At 41.4% G+C, this 14010-nt stretch overlaps 2 protein-coding genes across 3 annotated transcripts in view; one reads left to right on the top strand and one right to left on the bottom strand.

Annotated features, from left to right (window-relative positions):
• Positions 1-471: 471 nt before the first annotated feature.
• esr1 (estrogen receptor 1) lies at positions 472-12123 on the top strand. 2 transcript variants are annotated; one of them, XM_079180049.1, is made up of 10 exons: positions 472-558; positions 1204-1629; positions 2462-2694; positions 3320-3436; positions 4085-4272; positions 4460-4613; positions 7350-7488; positions 8441-8574; positions 9161-9344; positions 10554-12123. In XM_079180049.1, exons 2-10 carry the CDS (start codon positions 1334-1336, stop codon positions 10822-10824), a joined length of 1716 nt encoding a protein of 571 aa, XP_079036175.1. In that variant the 5' UTR covers positions 472-558; positions 1204-1333; the 3' UTR covers positions 10825-12123. The 2 variants fall into 2 exon arrangements, with proteins under 2 accessions (XP_079036175.1, XP_079036174.1); XM_079180048.1 differs by lacking the exon at positions 472-558 and having other exon boundaries at positions 1007-1629.
• A 94-nt stretch (positions 12124-12217) lies between these two features.
• The window catches only part of syne1a (spectrin repeat containing, nuclear envelope 1a), a gene marked incomplete at its 5' end in the record, with an annotated part of 110052 nt that continues 108259 nt past the window's right edge, over positions 12218-14010 (bottom strand). Inside the window, one exon of the mRNA XM_079180047.1 lies at positions 12218-13610. Coding sequence (XP_079036173.1) covers positions 13328-13610 — 283 coding nt within the window. The 3' untranslated portion in view covers positions 12218-13327. The remainder of the gene's footprint in view (positions 13611-14010) is intronic.

Below are 14010 nucleotides of genomic sequence, written 5' to 3'. Positions count from 1 at the left end.
AACATGCCCATAATATCACAAAGCTGGATCTCCTGTGCAGTAAACATGAACATTGATTTCTTAAATCTTTTGTTTGTTTATGTTCTGTTTTATCTTTGACTTGACCTGATAAAGTAATGATTAACTGCTCCGTGTGGTGGTCTTATAATATCCTCCTTTCAATGAAATAGCACCAGGAAAATGACTTCTTTTAAATATTTCATTTTTTTTCTGTAATGTCTGTTAGAATATTTAATTCACGTCATGCACCATCTGTTCAATACAACCATCAATTCCCTCGTTTGGGATTGATTATGTCATTATTGGCTGGAGGAATGAGATTTGACCTACTGCTGTGTTTGCTGTGTTATGGTGACCTGGCACTAAAACGCACCGTGATTTGGTTATCGATTTGGCCACATCTTTCATTTGTTTATCGTCTTTTTAACCTTTCCGCTGTTCCCATTGTGTTCAATGAGCCCAGCTAGGTTTCTGAGAGTCAGCGATGTGAGAGAGACGAGCAAAGAGGGAGCGAGACGACTCACAGGAGAGGATATGAGAATGCTTCGTGTGTGAGAGGTGAGTAGTGTATCGTGGTGGATTTGGGCTTTCTTTTAGCCGCCACCGTTTAAAACCATTGTCCGAATGTCTCTCATTTCCACACTGATTTGATTTACTGCAGTCTCAGGTGTATTCAATAACATGGCTACAGAAATAGGCCGCTCATACGTCATGCTGTTAGCTTGCGGAGTATCTGGTAAACATCTCCCTGCTACTTTACAGATGTTTTTCCTCTGGGTGCCGGCTACAACAAAAGCTTTTCGATGTAAGAGAAAGGTGAAGTTGGAAGAGAACCTTTTTATAGTGGGGTTGTGAGAGAGAGAGATTGAGAGAGAGGGGACAGGGGAGTTATTTTGGAATTACTGTTTCTCTGTCTATCTTCCTCTTTCTTTATCCCACTAGTATGGGAGGAGTCTTTTTGGGTGTCTTTTTGTTTTTTTTGCGGTGGGCGGAAGCTCAAGGCAGATAGGGCAAAGTGACTGGAAGAATAGTGGACCCTTCAAGTTGCCTGACGAGCTTTGTTGGAATAAAGGAGAGAGAGAGAGAGAGAGAGAGAGGGAGAGAGAGGGAGCAGCACTCGTCTCCACTCCCCCTCTCAGCAATTGGGAGAGCAAGTCTAAATCATGTTGCATATCAGTGCTGTTGTGCTGTGATGTTGCTCAGGCAGAGCCCGACGCAGAGCAGACAGCCTCGTGGACCATTACTCAGACCCAGGATCAGCCCAGCCCTTTCAGAACTGGAGACCCTCTCCCCGCAACGTCCCTCGCCTGCACCACTTGCCCACTTCAGTGACATGTACCCTGAAGAGAGCCGGGGGTCTGGAGGGGTAGCCACTGTGGACTTCCTGGAAGGAACTTACGACTATGCCGCCCCCACCCCTGCCCCAACACCTCTGTACAGCCACTCCACCCCTGGCTTCTACTCTGCTCCGCTAGACTCCCACAGACCACCCTCAGATGGCAGCCTTCAGTCCCTGGGTAGTGGGCCTACCAGTCCTATAGTGTTTGTACCCTCAAGCCCCCGACTCAGCCCCTTTTTGCACCCACCCAGCCACCACTATTTGGAAACCACCTCAACACACGTCTACAGGTGAGGGAATAACAGTTGACAAAAGTGTTTGTTGTGTGGTTGGAAAGAATTTTTTTTTTTTAGGCTCTGCGTCAACAAGTATGAATCACTGCTTTTAATCGAGGTAAGTTTGGTGATTACTCTGCTTGAGTCTGATTGTTTGGTCAGTTTGTGCTTTATTGATTATTTAAATGAAAAAAAGAATTGCATTTAAAACACATCAAAGTCAGATTTGTTTCTCCAGTTTTGATTTTGACCAAACTGTCGTGATTCCAGCACAAAGTTCAAAAAATAATATCCATGAAGGAAAAATAATGATCCCCTTAATTTTACTGTATTGTCTCCATTTTGCCACATAACTGTATTTAATAACTTTCGCTCACAAATTATGCCATTGGCATTCTATTAAGTTCTCACAATGCAGTTATAAAGAATTATATAACTGCATTGTGTGTGTTTTTTTTTTGTCTTTTGCTTCGAACAAAACATTGCCACTATCTCAATAGAAGGGATCAAGCTATGCCCTGGTTTCTAATTCCAGAGATTAAGGACTTTGTCAAAGACCTTGAAAAAGGAACAATACGTAAGAACAACCAAAGTACACGTACAGATTGCTTCCTGGCTCAGGTGGAAAATAGTACTCTGCTTTAGTCTCTGCCACTGCCAAGTTAAAGTTTGTACGGTAAAGGTTAGAATGATAAATAAGTATTTGCTGGCATAAAACATTTATGAGAGCAATTTTTGACAAAATGTCCTTTTTATTTATGTGTAGATTATTTCATCTGCATCACAATTTATTGTCATAATGACATAATTCAACTGATCTGAAATCCACGTCCTGTGACATGTCCAGTGTACCGTCCAGTCAGCAGTCCGTATCCAGAGAGGACCAGTGCGGCACCACCGACGAGTCGTACAGTGTGGTGGAGTCAGGGGCCGGAGCGGGGGCCGGAGCGGGGGCCGGGGGCTTTGAGATGGCCAAAGAGACGCGTTTCTGTGCCGTGTGCAGCGACTATGCCTCTGGGTACCACTATGGGGTGTGGTCCTGTGAGGGCTGCAAGGCCTTCTTTAAGAGGAGCATCCAGGGTAGGTATACTCTGTCGCCTTCATCCAGTTGTGACCAGTGGATGTTACTCCCAAAACGTCACCCGTTTGTGAGAGATCGTGACTAAGAAATGCTTCGACTTAAGTAATGTGTCTGTCATGGAGAATTATAAATATAAGTGAAGTGAGCAAACTTTAGCTTAGAAATACATTGTGATATTGTGAAACTGAGAGTTTGATAAAGAGGGAAAATATGTGTCATAAATTGTGATATTGAACTGAGAGATTTTAAGTTAAGAAGGTAGAATTAATATTTTAAGTGTTTCTGTTTTTTCCATTTTTGGATTTGCATCTCATGTCGTTCATACTACAGGATGTACAACCTCCGTGTACTGTTGCCTCTGTGTGCAGATAAAAACATCCGTTGTCACTTGTAGCCATGTTAGTTTTGTGATATGACGCTCTGGCATATTGAGAAGTCTTGTTATAGAAGACCGGTCTTAAAGAAACCAATAGTCTCCATGGCAATGACAGAGACGAGTTTTAATTTTTTCCATCTCAGATCCATTTAAACTGGGAATAGAGTGTTCCTGGCTACTAAATAACATAAATCTCAACTGAACACTGGAGTGGGAGTCTTGAAGTAATGGATTTTTTTCCATTTCAGGTCACAATGACTATATGTGCCCAGCAACCAATCAGTGTACTATTGACAGGAATCGGAGGAAGAGCTGCCAGGCTTGCCGTCTTAGAAAGTGTTACGAAGTGGGCATGATGAAAGGAGGTGGGTAGACACACCAGGAGATTTCCCATCTTTTCCAGGACCAAAGTCTTTTTTTAGTTCGTTTTATTTTGCAGATTTACTTTTTTTTTCTCCAATTTGGTGTCTTTTACTAAATTGAGTTGTGTTATTATTGGTTGTCCTGTTGTTTTTACTTGTTTCTTTTTGGTTAAATTGTTTGATAAGCCTTCTACGATTTGTTTTCTTTTTGCAGAACTTAGCTTTTCTGTATGTTGTTTTAATTCCAGCAAAATAAGCTAATTTGATTGCCCTCGTTTTTTAACAAATTTCAAAATTGCCATCGATCAACCACGGTCTTCTGCTGAGAGGATTGGCACAAATATGAGAGTCCTGGTGGATGCAGATAAGCTTGAGACTAACTTTAACATGACCTTGAAGGGATATCCTCTTAAGGAGTACGAGTGCTGATTAAAACACACCCACATTTTGTTTTCATACTTCTTGAATCACACAGGCATCCATGCAATCTTCACCGCTGGACTTTGTGGTAAAAACAGGATACAAAGTTGTGTGTGAGCGGTGTTGAGGAAAAAGCCAGACGAGGTTGTTTGGCACCGGGTGCGTGCATGTTTGCGGCTTTATTTTCTTGGTTTCTGTGTGTAATTATGTATTAATACCCTACTGTTCAAGGTGTGCGCAAGGACCGTGGGCGTGTTTTGCGGCGTGACAAACGACGGTCTGACCTCAGTGACGGAGACAAGGCCTCTAAGGACCTGGAGCACAGGACAGTGCCCTCCCAGGACAGGAGGAAACGCAGCAGCATCAGCAGCGCTTGTGGTGGAGGAAAATCAATGCTGACTAGCATGCCTCCTGACCAGGTGGAGACACTTGTTACCTTGTTCTGAAAGAAGCACGAACGGGTGCCATGAATATTCATATATTCACACATAATTACATAGCATGTGGCTGGTGGATGTTGAGATATGTTTGTTGTCGCTTTAACTCTTTGACGCTTTGATTTTTTCTGGTTACGTTGTTTTTTCGGGTTCCCTGCTGCTTCCCCAGGTGCTCCTCCTGCTCCAGTGTGCCGAGCCCCCGATACTGTGCTCTCGTCAGAAGCTGAGCCGACCCTACACCGAGGTCACCATGATGACCCTGCTCACCAGCATGGCCGATAACGAGCTAGTCCACATGATTGCCTGGGCCAAGAAGCTTCCAGGTACTGCTTAGACTGGCAAGGTAGCCACACCACAAGTTAATACGCTTAAACAGTTTTCAGTACTATGTTGAGTACATAATGCAGTGTATGTTTTTCAAGATATCATTTTTCCAAATACATTTTTTATTAAAGATTACGACAATGTAAATGTGAAGGAGCAATAACGTCTGCTAGCCCTAGTACAAAGGTACTGTAACACAGTATCTAGAGGCTGTTGATAGAGACAGATTAATGACAATTACTTTACCAGATGTTGATATTAAGCTTTCATGTTCTGGCCTTAATTCTGTTTTGGAGCAAAAGCCTAAAAATAAGTGGAATTGTTAAGACTCTCTTGAGACTTGGCAGGAGTCTGGCTACATTCATGGTCCATTAACATCAAACATATTCTGTCTGCAATGTGGTCTGTAGGGAAATATTACAGTTGGTGGTATCATTTACCAACTGTCCTTTTCACACCACGGTTTTAGATACAACAAATAACTTGTTGTTGTCTAACAGACTGTGTCTGTAAGTGTTGAGGGAATAAGATGTAGCTTCCCTAAAACTGAATGGTACATAACGTAGTGGATAACATGTGAGCATAAAGTTAAATAATAAGCTCTAAACATGTTTTTGTTGAAGTCTGACTTCTGTATGTCAGGCGTGTTGTGAAGCTGTGTTTTTGGTGGGTCATAAGTGATGATTGAGAGGGATTATGTGAGACTTTGTTTTTAGTAAATTGTTGAATATTATACCTTTTAACAGGCCTCTTTGGCTCACTTCCACAGGCGCCCCCACACTCCAGATACACTGCTGTCTGTTGCTATCGACAAGGTACAAAAATGTTTAAAAAAAATAGCCCATTAAAAGATTGGAGATACAGTTACTGAAAACATAAAAAAATACAGAACGCTGATTAATGTCAAACAGTAGCGCAGAACATTAAGATTATAAAAGAGTTGGATTGTGGGATTATAAGTGAAATAAAAGCCTCTCAGTGCAAACTTAATTTCCTCAAGGTTCATTGACATCAGGTCTTTGAGCCAGAACATCCAGTTTAATAAAGTAAAATGATTGCTTATGCTTGTAGCTTCTGATAGATATGGGAGACACATGGACACACACACACGAATGCAGAGCCATTACAGCGACGGTTATTACAGTCAATCACCTTTGAGAGGACGGTTTGGCCAATCCCCTAGCACCCCAGAGAGCCTAAATGCAGTATAGAACACATCACCCTTTTGCATGTACACATGAGTATTACAGCCTTGTGCGTCACTAAAAGCCCAAAGGCACAAATTGCGAGGGGTCCCAAACCGGGTACAGAGGGGGACAATGGGAGTGAATTGGCTGTAATTGCGTATGAATTGAGACAGCTGAGTGCCGGCGATAACGCTTCGTACGAGTGCAGAGATTTCAGGTGATTTAATTTAAGTAGCCATTCCCTGCCAGGTAACAAGAGCATGCATTTTACATTTTTTATAGAAGCGATGAAGGTGCACAAAAAGACATTTATATTCCACACCGTACTGCAGTTAACACCCACCGCTCCAATTAATCAGCACTGATGCAACAACTCTTATCGACACCAGAGTGTTGTCTGTTTGGATTATCTGGACTATTTGGTCTTTATTACAAATAACATCTGTAGATCAGGATAAAAAACAAATATTGGGTCTCATGCAGCAACATTCTCTTAAATTTCTCTTATATTTTCTCTTAATTTTTTAAGAGAAAAAGTAAGATAAGTCAACTCCCGATGCACCAAACATTGTTGACCATCCCTATCTGCTTTCACCCAGGTGTGCTGAATGAGGAATCCCATTTGATCATAAATTGGAGGTGTGTGGCGGATGGTTTATCATAGTTAACGCCCTTTAAACACTCTCTAAGGACAGGCATTGTGCCGTGTATAAATACTCTGACACCTGCTCTAAAATTGGAGAGATGCCACCAAAAAGGATGTAAGAAGAAGACGAGCTTAACTAGTATTGAAATCGACGAACTGTTAAATCAACTGAAACAAAGTAAACTCAACTAAAAACAAGTCGGGGATCTGACTCACACATGGACATAAGAGCAGAACATTAATTACAGATGCAGTATTGCCCACACAGCAATCAAACGTTCATCTGGCTCCAGCAGCTGCACCAGTTGTGTCATCCCATTGGTATTTCGGGTCTACTCGGTTTCCCATATAGAATATCTCAATCTCCGGGACAAACACGGGCCTCTTGTTGCCTCTTGTTGTCATGGGAACATTTATCCGGCGGATTGAGGGTACAGGCCTTTCCAGAACACTCTGTTCGCCTAATTTTTTTTCCAGTGGGCAGTACTGCCGTTACAGGAAAATCAAAAAGCACTGAGGAGCATTACTCTAAAACAAACAATAATATAAATTAGATTTTCTAATATTCAGGCATTTATTTATGTTCCTCATTTTTAAAACGTATGTTTCCTTGTGCTGTATAAACAATTTGTGGACTGTGAAAACAAGATGTCTTTTTTCTTATCTTGAGTGCTCTCAGACACTATTAAACCAAACAACAACAAATTGGGAATTCCAACAGAAATGAGAGCACATTTGTTCTCGTATCGCTTCCTGGCGTGAAGCCCAGTGTCCAGTGTTGTTCGTCAAAGAGCTGATATGGCTTCTGGACGGCTGCTATAAAAACGTGTGTGAATCTACTTTTTCGTGCGAATCACCTTTCACCGGAATACTTGTACAAATGCACGTTTGTGTTTGTCTAGGTTTCCTGCAGCTGGGCCTCCATGACCAGGTGCAACTGCTGGAGAGCTCATGGCTGGAGGTACTGATGTTCGGGCTCATCTGGAGGTCCATCCACTGCCCCGGCAAACTCATCTTTGCACAGGACCTTATACTAGACAGGTAGCCAGGAATACTCACCTGCCTTCTCTATGACATGCATCTACTTTTCTCATACCCTGTTTCTCTGGAGCTGGTTTTCTTCCCTATTTCTCTCACTCTCACACGAATCTTAAGAGTGATACATCAGCATTGTAGATTTCCCATTTCACACCTTTCCAGCCATTGTGCCACCCCAACACGCCCGCCTTTAGACTGAAAGAATAATTACATGCCCCCCACGGAGTAGAGAACAGCCTCTCTCTCACCTGAAATACCCCTCATCATTACTGTGCTGAGCTGATAACCAGGACAGAGATTCAATCAAGGAATCAATGCAAGGAATGATGGAAAAGGAAGAAGGAGGAGGAGGAGGAGAGAGCTAAATGACGAACAGAGAGGACAAAAACATAGAGATGCGTACATGGATTTCTGCTCTGTCGGCACAGCCTGTTCCCTTCACCCCCCCCTCCACCCCCCCATGTTCAAAGTAAACAAGATGGCCAAACCACAGTGTCTACCTCTGAGTGAAAAAGAGAGGGAGGTGGAGACAGAGATAAGGACGAGGGAGACATGCAGACAGATGCCCTTTGATTCAAAAGTGTGTTACAGAGTATTATCTCTAAAACCTGGTCCCTGTTTGAGTGTCCTCCCCAAATGGACTCGATGACTAAACCGCTGTGGGTCAGAGTTGACGGATTCTCTTGGCTCTGTGCTGTCCAAGTTGAATCTTCGCACTCCAGCCACTGGATACTATCCATCTTCCTGTCACTCTTCAAACTGTGCTGACAACTGAAGCGTTACAGTCATTCGGTCCATTAGTCGTTTATCTGGCCCCTCTTCGGATAGTTTCATGGTGCGCTGCAGCTCAGATGTTGGGCTCTGTTTTTTGTGTACATTTCCGGAATTTTTTTATACAAAAAGAAAAGAGCAATAAAACCATTCCGCCGTGTTTTCTTTTCATTCTGCTCTCCAGGAACGAAGGCGACTGTGTCGAAGGCATGGCTGAGATCTTTGACATGCTGTTGGCCACTACTTCCCGCTTCCGCTTGCTCAAACTCAAACCTGAGGAGTTTGTCTGTCTCAAAGCGATCATCTTGCTTAACTCAGGTGAGGCTGAGCGCTACATCGGATGCGTCCCTAATAAAAACAAAAGCTCTCTACTGTGGTTTTGTAATCCCACACCACTTTGTCGCAGGTCTACGCTTTTGTTCCCGAGAGTAAATATTGAACGGTGTCAAACTACGCCCACAGAGGTGTAGCTCTGAACGCTACTCGGGCACATTAGGCGAACAGAGTGTTCTGGAAAGGCCTGTACCCTCAATCCGCCGGATAAATGTTCCCATGACAACAAGAGGCAACAAGAGGCCCGTGTTTGTCCCGGAGATTGAGATATTCTATATGGGAAACCGAGTAGACCCGAAATACCAATGGGATGACACAACTGGTGCAGCTGCTGGAGCCAGATGAACGTTTGATTGCTGTGTGGGCAATACTGCATCTGTAATTAATGTTCTGCTCTTATGTCCATGTGTGAGTCAGATCCCCGACTTGTTTTTAGTTGAGTGAGTTTCAAGTTGAGTTTTTTTCACATGAGCATGTCTATATGAGATGTATTTCTTCTACTGAAGTGTCTTTTCAAGAACAGAAAGGTCCATTAACCTAACAAATGATGTTGTTTCTGTTCTCACGTCAGGTGCCTTCTCTTTCTGCACTGCCACTATGGAGCCCCTCCACGACACCGCAGCAGTTCAGCACATGCTGGACACCATCACAGACACTCTCATACATCATATCGGCCAATCGGGCTGCTCGATGCAGCAGCAGTCGAGACGGCAGGCCCAGCTGCTGCTCCTGCTCTCCCACATCAGACACATGAGGTGAAATTAAATCATAAAAATGGCTCTTTTGTTGTCACCGTGTCTAGTTTTCAACATATTCTGCTGAGAATCATGCTTCAGTGATTACGTCATTGCTATCGCACAATTAAAACGTGCCAGATGAACGTCAGCCAGTGGACCATCTGTTAAAAAAAAAATACATGTTTTAAGCTAGATGAGTGACCATGGATTGAACACTACTTGTCACGATGCATTGTGGGATGCTTTGTGTCCACTCTATAGGGTAAAATAATTCTCCCTACACATTCGGACACCACTAAAAAATGGCGCACTCACTCTATAGTGGACTATATATATACTATGATATTTAATGTTTTTTTGACATACCCAACATTTTTTAATGACATTGTTCATGACATTTATGACACACAGTCATTTTTTTATGACCTTTTGAGTCACGTTGTCATGACATACTACATACTATGGCATTTTTTCACGCCATGCTATACTATGACATTTTATGACGTTTTGATGACATGCTATACTAAGACATTTTTTTTATCATGTCTTCATGTTATACTATTGTATGACATCAGAATCTGCTTTATTGGCCATGTATGCGTACACATAGATGGAATTTGACTCCGGTTTTCATGTTGCTCTCAACGTACTTACATAGAATATACAAATACTATACTATACGAAACTATGACATTTTATGACTTTTGTTATGACATACTATACTATGACATTTTCCATGAAATGTTTGACATACTACACCATGACCTTCTTAATCCCGTCTACATGACATACTATTTACTTGACATTTTTATGATATATTATACATTAACGACCTATTTAACTACGTTTTCATGACATACTATTGAATATTTTTCTTGACATTTTCCTGACACGCTACACTGACCTTTTTAATCCCGTTTTCATGACATACTATTTCTTATACATTTTTTAAAGACGCTTTATTACAATTACCTTTTTTTCAACATTTTTACCATACACTATATTATGACATTTTATTTTGAAATTACATTTTTTACAACATTTTCATGATATACTATAAGATTACATTTTTAATGACATACTATAATACGACTTTTTTATGACATATTATAACACATATACTAGCTTTCATGGTATGTTGAAACTAGCTTCCCCCGTTAACTGACTGATTCCTAAACCGCGTATTTCCTCATCTCCCTTTTCTTTTTTTGTTTACTCTCTCTGCAGCAACAAAGGCATGGAGCATCTCTACAGCATGAAGTGCAAGAACAAAGTGCCTCTGTACGACCTGCTGCTCGAGATGCTGGACGCCCACCGCCCAGACAAACCAGGTGAGCCATGGTTCCACGCCGATGGAGAGACTCTCTGCACCACCAGCGACAACATCTCTTCAGGTGGTTCCAGTTCAGGACCCCAAGTCAGCCATGACAGCCCGAGCAGAGCCCCCACAGTCCTGCAGTACGGAGGGTCCCATTCTGATTGCACCCACATCCTATGAGCCAGAGCACAGATATGTGTAGTACACAATGAGAGGGGTTCGGGAATGATACATAATGGTTGTATTTTAATTCATTTCATGAGATAATTATTTATAAATTAAGTGATTTTATAGTTGTAGCATTATATTTTTCCTTTGCACTACTCCAATTCACTACAATATGAGCGTCAATGCAGTTAATCTATTATGCTGCTAATATCTGTGATTTTGAGTCAGCCTCTAGCAACTTTACAGTACAGCTTATTATTATCAGACGGCAGGTGTGAGGTCGTTTTGTGGCACTCTGTTAGCTTTAAATGAGGAGCAGCTAATTCTTTCTCTTTGTTTGCCTTGAGTAGACCAAAGTGCACTTCCTCTGGGCTTTAAGGGGCTATTGGGCTTTATTTTGACTTTTACATAATAAGGACGATTATGCACTTGACTATGATAAAACTGGTTAAAATAACTAATTTATTTTGTGTTTAAATTACAATATTGTTAATGACTTAAAATCAGGTATTGTGTTTTCTGTTCACACACAATTTTAAAATTCTATATATTTTGAAAGAAAATTATTCTAATGATGAAATTGTGAAATGATCAGTGCCGAAGGATACATCCGTTGAATTTTGAATAGCTAAAAATTACAGGATCAAATCCAAGAACACTGATTACATAATGAAGGAAGCTAAGCTTTGTTAGAAACGTCCCCCTATCCACAGCTTCTTGTGTGTAGTTGGTTTGTTCTTTATGCTTACCTGCACCAAAGTTGCTGTTTTTTTCTTTGTCTTAAATATGTGTTTGTGTGGCAGAGAGACTGAGCTACGAGTGGCTCCAATCTGACTTGATGCAGTTGTTCAACACTTCAAAGCTACAACCGGTCATTGTTCATCCACAAACTCTGTGATTACATGGCTGGATTTACACACCTCCAAAAAATGTATCATGTATGTGCACATATGCAATACTTTTTTACTTCTGTTTAAAAGAACAGAATTTGATCAGATTGTTGAGACAATATCTGATACGGACACGATAAGGTGCAACCATCGATTATTTGGCCTTTTTGCTTGAAAAATGACTAATTGCCAAATAGTTATTGAAGATATTCCTCTCCAATGATTAATTGTTGAAGCTGTACTCTTTTGCTCGGAACAAAATGCTAAACAAAAAGATGACGTTACTGTAGTTTCAAGTAGTCAAATCTGGAGTCTGTTTCACAGACGTATGGAAAGCCTCCATAAAATACAAAAACATAAATGATTTCGCCTCTTGAGTTAAGTGTAAGTCCAGTCAAACCTGAGCTGACATATTAGTTTACTGTGCATAAAAATAAAAGTATTCATGGTGAAAAATGTTGTTCACTGTTTTTGTGTTTGTATCCCAAAGTCAACCCCAAAAGAACACAGAGATAAATATTTCATGTTTTATTATTCACAAAGAGTATTCTTCATGAAGTCGGCATTAACAAACTGTACATACATAAATAACATTTTCATATTTCATCATTTTTTACAGATTCTGATCCTCAGAATAATTATCGCAGTTATTACAAAGCTCACTATTTGATGTCGCAGCCGTCTACTAAAACACTACAAGTGATCGTTTGGCTTTCTTAAAAGCGGACTTTCAAGTGCATGCTCAAACAGAAAGATACAAAAATAACTGCCTGTATTCAAAGGCATTTCCACAAACTTATCAGTTGAGAGCTGTCTTTTTTTCTCATATTTACCCCAAATAATGAAATACTGAAATTAAAAACAGGAATAAATGCCTTGGCTAGCGGGGAAAGAAGTCGGCCATCTTGGCTGGACGGCTTCAGAGCAGTATGCTCGACAGCGCTCATGTCGGTGATAATGGGGCAAATTTGAGCTTTACCGCCATTTGAAGACATTTCCAATAAAATGTTTCAAGCAGAAAACGTTAAGTTCATCCTTCAGGAAGTTCTCCCGTTGAGCTGGTCTCCGTCGACAGGTCTGAGTAGCTCTTCAAATGTGTCTGTTGGAAATAAGCTTCACATCAGAGACTGAATGAATGCTACTCAAACTGCAGGTCTACTGTACAACGTACAGGTACAATATCCCACTCGAGGCTTAATCAATACTAACAATCTATAAACTGAACGCTAAATAAATAGTAGCAGCACTGGATATCATGGACTAAAAAGCACGGTCGACTTTGGCTCCCAACGTACAGTATATAAATAGTGCTTTGATTTCTCAGGTTTCTTCATAAACCTTAAAAAATAATATACACATTTGGGTTAAAACAGGAAATATCGGAGAGGGGTTCTCCAAATGAAGGTCCATATATATACTGGAGAGTGGACTTAAAGGGTTGAGGTGATTTCAGGAGAGTGGGTGTGCAATATAACGGCGAGAAGTCTTCATATCACCTCTGAATCACTTCATAAAGCATGATAGCGCCCCAGCAGGGGAAGAGTTTGTTGCTTTAGGGCACTAGGTGAAGAGGAAACATTCAGTGGAGTCCTTGGCAAAGCAGTAGGTAGACGTTCAGCTGCTTCTCATATGGGCGGAGGTCCATTGGTGTAGCGCAACATGGGGTGGAAGGAGCGGGCAAAGTTGTTGGCGTAGTGGCAGCTGTAGTCCTGCTCGGTCATGGGCACCAGGCAGGCCAGGCCGATCAAGAGCAGGAGGATCAGCTGGACGGGAAGCGCAGCCCTGAGGACCCGCAGCAGGAAGGACGGGCCTTTTGAGGAGGAGGAGGAGGAGGAGGAGGAGGAAACGCCATCCCGAAGGTCAGAACGGGAGGAAACGCAGCCAGCGGCGCCTGGTGATCTGCTCCGGCTGCCGGAAGACACAGAGTTCAGTTAAACACAGCAGAGAACAGACCTGAGTTCACTAGTATTTGCAAATCCCGTTAAGTCAAAATCCCGTAATATTGTATTTTTTAAAGGTTTTTGTAATTTTAAAGCAAAAAACTTCAGCATCTAAAATGTGAGAATGGAAGTTTTTTCTGTTTTACGTCGTCATAAATAAAATGTCTTCGGGTTTTGAAAGGTTTGCTGGAAAAAACATCACACTGTAGAATAGTTTAGAGAATTGTGGAATTTTTCACCCTTTCTGACAATTAATGGACCAAACAAGTAACTGACAAAATAATTGTCAGATTAATTGATTATCAAATATTTTGTCACTAAAAAAGTCATAGTATATACAGTGTTTGTTACAAAAAGTCATGTATTGT

The sequence above is a fragment of the Pholis gunnellus genome, assembly GCF_910591455.1.
Source record: "Pholis gunnellus genome assembly, chromosome: 19".
Taxonomy (NCBI): domain Eukaryota; kingdom Metazoa; phylum Chordata; class Actinopteri; order Perciformes; family Pholidae; genus Pholis; species Pholis gunnellus.
Note: the sequence above shows the minus strand (reverse complement) of the source record. Positions and strands in the feature narration are given on the sequence as shown.